Here is a 6427-nt window from a genome sequence, read left to right on the forward strand (position 1 = left end):
TAATACAACCGTCTGAATACTCGCTCTACTAAATTTAATATTACTGAAATTAAACTGGCGTCGATATATGTATGTGTAAATGGGATGTGTTGCCTCTTCGAAATTTTCAAAGAAATGAAAACTGAGCTGTCAATTAATTGCTTTCAATATATGGCATACTAATTAGTACTCCATAAGCAATATGGCAATACGCACAGCCATACAGTTACTACAAATTTTTGCTTGTCGAAATGAACCGTAAGGCCGAGACAGTACAAAACGTACATAAATAAACACATAACTTACAACAGTGTTCGAAATAATAGCAGTGGCAAAACCAAGAATTCAAACGAAGTAAAAAAATCGTGTAAGTGATTTTTTGTATGGGTTATTATTATTGTATTTAATTCGCTCATGGAGCTTAAAGGAAATATAATTTCTTTAAATCATAAGATAAAGTTCATCTTAAAATAAATATAAAAGTTTGTAAATGAAAATTTCAGCTGTGATAGCTGTAATAGCAGTATTGAGGATTTTACATCAGCAATCAATTATTTCATTATAGTAATATAAAATAAAGTTTAAACAGTTAGTATTTTGTCGAATGACCGTCGTTGGAAAACATAGCTGCGCATCTCCTAGGCATGGAGTCTACCAAACGCTTGCAGCACTCTGAAGAATTATCTTTCCCTGCAGCTTCTTTGACCTCTGCCCAAAGACTCTCAATTGGATTAAGGTCCGGTGACTGGGCTGGCTACCCAATAACCTCAACTCCAATTTGAGCAAACCAATTTTTTGCCAACCTGCTGGTTTGTTTGGGGTCGTTATCTTCTTGATAGACCCATTTGAACGGCATTTTCCATTCAGCGGAGGTAGCATAGTGAACTCCATTATTTCAACGTACAATTTGGAATCCATGTTTTCTTTAATCCAATATAATGGACCTGTGCCATAGTAAGACAAGTCATATATTGATTTTGGCACCTCCATGTTTTACCGTCCGTGAAAAATATTTAGAATAAAATGAAGCGTTTACTGGCCTTCGTACATACTGTAGACCTCCTCGGGAACCAAATAAAACAATTTTTGTTTCATTGGACCACAATAAGTTGCCCCATTTTTCGACTGACAAATGCAGGTGCTCTTCAAGCCGCTGCTATTATTCACAAACCACTGCTATTATTTCGAACAAAGTTGTTCATATGGAACACGCATATATGAGACTCGTATGCATTTACATATGTGCAATAAGCATGCACTCGACAAATAATATATGTAATAATAAACATATTTACTTAGGTTTGGATATAAAATTAGAATGAAATATTTCTTAGCTTAGAAACGATCTTTATTTTTCTCCTACTAGTGGTAGAAATCTAAAAAATTTGATTTGAGTAAGAGTTTGAATTTTTTATTACGTGCACTATCCAATCAATAAATGAACCAACACGTGCGTAAATTCCAATGGAACCTTCACTTCCACATCCTTGTTCCAAGCCGCTGTATGAAGTTATGCCGATTAGATACCAATTTGTGCTTTCATTTACATTTTCTGTGATCATTAGCGGTGCACCAGAATCGCCATTACACGAATCGTGATCTTCACCTGTAGCACACATTTTGCTGTTACTTATTGAAACATTATTGCAATAGTAACGGTCTTTTTTTCCTTTTCTTTTCTTTTGAACGACTGGTAAGATATGAACCGTGGTTTTTAACTTAATAGGACTATACTCTTTATTTTCAGTACCTCCCCAACCGCTGATAGAAGCTTGCTGTTTCTCGTATGAGTTATCACGTTGACTATCATCGATTGGCAGACAAATGGGTTTTACATCATCATTGAATTCGACACCATTTCTTATAAGTAACAATGCTACGTCATTATCCATGCTTTCTTCCTTATAATCTGGATGTATTATAATTGCATCTATTTCCTTTTCTTGAAAAGGTAGCTCACAACGATTTTCATTACAACCGTGATCATCATTCAAATTCCATTCCCCCAAGCGAACTAAAACATCCGATAATGAGTTGGTTGAAGTCATACAATGTGCGGCGGTGACAACAAAGTATTTGTTAATAAGAGAACCAGAACATTTAAAAAAGAAATCGTTTTGGGCTGGAAATGGAGTTTATTGTAATTTTTTAACAGTTTTGTGGCTTTTTTATGAAATACCAAATTTGACATACATCTTTCATTTCTGAGTAAAATCAATGCAATCCAGGGATATTCACCAATATCAGTTATATCACCATTGTAGATGCGATTTAATACAGTTAATGGACCACATACCTCTCTTGTCGGTAGAATACCCTAAAACATGAGAAGGAAATGAAAAAATATGTGAATTGAATAGACTGCTGACACTATACCATAGTAATAATCAATGAAACGACTATCAGATTATTTGCTTTTAACACCCTTCAATATTTTATTAAAATAACTAGACATTGTTTCCAAAACTTTGGAACCAAAAAACTCTTATAAAATTCTCTCAAATTTAGACCACAGTGAGTTTAACGTACTCAGAATTCTTTGTTCGGTGCGTACAACATTAATAGTGGTGCAGAGAAAGTTTACTGACAGACATGAAATTCGTTCTGGTGGTCAATCTCTCACCAATTGTAGAATAAGTGTTCGTTTTGGCTTTAGAAAATAACAATTGACATTCTAAGTCCACTCTAACAAGATACGCTATGCATGTAATGAGTTCCCGTTTGATACTAACCACTTCTTTGCATTATCACCTAACCGAACACATCTAACATAAAGTTACATAAGTTTTTGGCCATAAGAGAACAACAAAATATGAACAGATAAATTATTTACTCATAATGTAGGCGTGGTTGCACTAAATATTTAACGAAAATACTTTACCTTATCCGTTATTTTTTTTCCTATACTTTTAATTTCATTTTTAGGGCAACAAACCTGTAATCCGAAATATATTTTTAAAAGAGAGTTTTCTCTCAAAATGTTTGGAATACTTACTTTATAACTGAAGTTATAAGCTCCACAATAACTATCTTTTAAAAGTGTGGTTTCCGTGCATGTTCTGTTTACCTTTACAGAGAGTATACTTAAGGACCTGCATTCAAGTATTGGTATACATTTTCCGGATTCGCGTCTTGGGGTCGTACATTTTACACCCATAGCTGCAATATAAAATTAATATAATAATATTCGTTGCATTTATTAAGTCAAAGACATTACATTTTCTTAAATGGAAATTCAGATTTTCCGACAAGAGCTCTAGAAATACTTTACATCCATTTCAATTCTTCTAAATATCTTACGTTTGCGTACAGTTTTTTTTGTTTTTTTTTTTTTTTTGGTTTGAAATTTTGAGCCAAGATACTTCTGGGGCATTTCAATATTTAAGTGTCTTAGTTGTATTGGTATTTTAGTCTTGCTTCTGTGGAATGGCACAGACGCGGTAATTTCACTCTTTATTGTAATTGGAGTGTACGTAGTTGGCTTTAACGGATATTTAATTTACTTCAATATATTCAATTCAGTGCTATCCTATTTTCCCAAGAAATGAACTAGCTTCAAATTTTATTAGCAGTGACAGTTTTTCAGTAACGCATCTTTGGACAAATTAGTTGCATCAAGGCTGTTAATGAATCATATATGTCTTCTTATATGCAAATTAAAATCTCTCACTACTTATTTAATTTACTTGCAAGTTTCCACTTCCTTTTTTCAACAAATAATTATACTATATGAATAAATTTATTTTATCACTTACCACCGACAATTGTATTGAAGAAACATAGAGCACAGCACAAGCTCAACAACAAAGCAAAACAATTCTTGACCGCCATTAACAAAGGAATCAAAATATTCACAAGCACAGTTTACGACCACTTTTGACAGTGATCTCGACTTGACTGATCGGCATTAATTATATTGTGCGTAACATAATGTAGAAACGTTACATATTGTGTATAAAAATTTTTGACTTTAGATTGCAGATACATAAGTAGCTAAATTGACACAGCTACATTGCTACATTTACATATACATTTTATTTGGTCTCCGATGTTAATTTCAGAGAGTAATCAACTTCGTACTATTGAAAAATATAAGTCATATATAACTTGAGAGCCAGCGAAATACGTCGTGTCGAGTTTCTCCATGAGTAGCAGAAATACAATTACAATAATAATTTTAAATCATGATTCACACTTTTGGAACATTTTTGGAAATGTATAAAGTCGGATAACGGTCAAACCAGCGAATTAAATATACATAAGTAATACTTGTAAGCTAATGCAAGCTTTATGACTTATTAATATATTCTAGGGTTTTTGAATTTTAAAGATGTTTCCTTTTGCTTATGGGTCAAACCACGTCAAGTGGTTGTGCTTGATTCTCTCTCTTAATGGAGCCATAAAAATATGACAAATTTCCCCACCGACATTTGTTTTCGAAAAACATAAAATCATTGTTGTTTCATTGTTTTACCTTTTGTAAGCCCAATGTTTGTCATAAATTTGTGCTAGTACACTGCTTTCATACTTTTACCACATCGAAAGAAATTGCATTTTAAACGCTCACACAATGCACGAGCATGCAAATAAATTAAAAATCCATATCCAATGAAAGTTCTTAACTTCTGAGTATTCCATACACAGAAATTTTACAACAGAACCTTGTGTAGGGTATCGCTAAACCATTTCTGGTAAATTTAACGACACGTACAAAATGGTATCTTGAATTATAAGAATTAAAAAATAATTTATGTAAGTATATATTTTTAATAGAGAGAAGATTTGAGATAATAAGCTATCGAAATTCGCATAAGAATCTGGAATATATAATTGAACAATAGTTTGTCTATGAACACTGAAGTTACGCAAATTTCAATTTTATTTATTATAATATACTAATCCATTTCGCATTTTTACTTTATGGAATTTCACGATGCGTAAACTGTTTACTCACTTACGTACTCTTATCGAAATAACTTATTTCTTTACTACTGTTACTATTGCCACGGAATTGGTTCAGTGTACATACATACACATACCACAGTCAGCAGTGCTAATGAATCATGGATATATTTTTTTGGACGCAGTTAAAAAGTTGTATAGGCATTATACATACATATGTATATTCATTTTTATGTGAAGCAAAACAATTATTAGGAACAGCATTCGTTTGGGAAATATAATACCCGCGTTACTCCCACGCAGTACTTAAATACATGCTGTGTATAAGTAGATCTTGAGTCAGATCGCATATCAGAGTTTAAAATTTTTGGAATTTTTAAGAAGATTATTCCTTGAAAAATACATAGCCTGATGATTACATTGGGAGTAATTCTTTTATTTTTCTGTGGTATTTTTGCAACGGAAAAGTTACTATTTCTACATTATTTATTATGGACGTTTCGTGATTATATAAGAATGTAAACGAGTGTGGGTGAACGGCTGGCGCTAAAATTTTCACTGACGAAAACACAGCAGACACTATCCAAACCACGCCATTGTCAATAACAAAAAATTTCATCTCTCAAAAATAAAGTCAGAGTACTCGTATCTTGAAACGAAAGGAATAGAGCTTCTAATTGATTATATGATTTATTGAGCAACCACTCAATGCGAAGGTAACTAAGTAACCTTAGTAGCCTCAGCTGGTTAGCTTTGAAACTGAAATCGAACAAGGATCAAATTGCATAGAAGGTGATCGAAAAAGAGGAACTTAAACGAGACCGTTTTCAATATAAATTTCTTGATAAAGATATTCTTTCTTATAGTATTTAGAGATAATAAAATTGTTTTTGTTTCTAAAGACCAGAAGGGAAAAAATCGATTAACTTCTAGTGGTGCTAAATCCCACTTCCTAACTCTCCTATGACCGAATAAACCAATATGAGATGTATGATATAATATTTCTTATCAAACAGTTGAAAGACGAAATTTCGAAAAATATTTACAATGAAAAATATATGAAAGGAATAACGAGACATGATTAACCCATTTGGCGCCTCTGTATCTGAACAGGTACAGCAAAAATATTGAGGATATTTGTTTTGTTAAACTTTTAAAACTACAGTACCCCGAAAAACCATTAGAAACAGAAGCAATTATTCATATAGTTTTGCGTTCAGAGTCAAATAAACCAAAAGTTATTACGATATGTGAATGCAATTTTTTGTATAATATTTATTTGCAATATAATCTTATCATAAAATTGAGAAAAAATTAAATTTTTTTAGTATTTGGTTGGTTTGTTTTTATTAACAGCCTTCACTATTTGAGGCATACTATTCAAACAAATGTCATAATTACTTTTGAGTCTGGATCATTTAGACACACGTCCTTTATGTTATCTTTCAGTGGGGCTATTGTGGGATTTTTTCGGCAATATACCTTCGATTTAAGCTCGTTTAACAGTTTTCGGTGGGGCTTAGGGCGGTTGAATTGCCCGCCTAAG

The 6427-nt window shown here is 32.5% G+C and overlaps 1 protein-coding gene across 2 annotated transcripts; it reads right to left on the reverse strand.

The window, feature by feature from the left end:
* Window positions 1–425: 425 nt before the first annotated feature.
* LOC108972719 (serine protease easter-like) lies at window positions 426–3861 on the reverse strand. 2 transcript variants are annotated; one of them, XM_018939449.1, is made up of 5 exons: window positions 3735–3861; window positions 2975–3138; window positions 2861–2914; window positions 2173–2296; window positions 426–2101 (listed from the first exon to the last, which is right to left on the reverse strand). In XM_018939449.1, the coding sequence occupies exons 1-5, from the start codon at window positions 3808–3810 to the stop codon at window positions 1356–1358; spliced, it is 1164 nt and encodes a 387-aa protein (XP_018794994.1). In that variant the 5' UTR covers window positions 3811–3861; the 3' UTR covers window positions 426–1355. The 2 variants fall into 2 exon arrangements, with proteins under 2 accessions (XP_018794994.1, XP_018794995.1); XM_018939450.1 differs by lacking the exon at window positions 2861–2914 and having other exon boundaries at window positions 427–2101.
* Window positions 3862–6427: the final 2566 nt, after the last annotated feature.

This window comes from Bactrocera latifrons, unplaced genomic scaffold (genome assembly GCF_001853355.1).
Source record: "Bactrocera latifrons isolate USDA-ARS-PBARC rearing strain unplaced genomic scaffold, ASM185335v1 scaffold_42, whole genome shotgun sequence".
Taxonomy (NCBI): Eukaryota; Metazoa; Arthropoda; class Insecta; order Diptera; family Tephritidae; genus Bactrocera; species Bactrocera latifrons.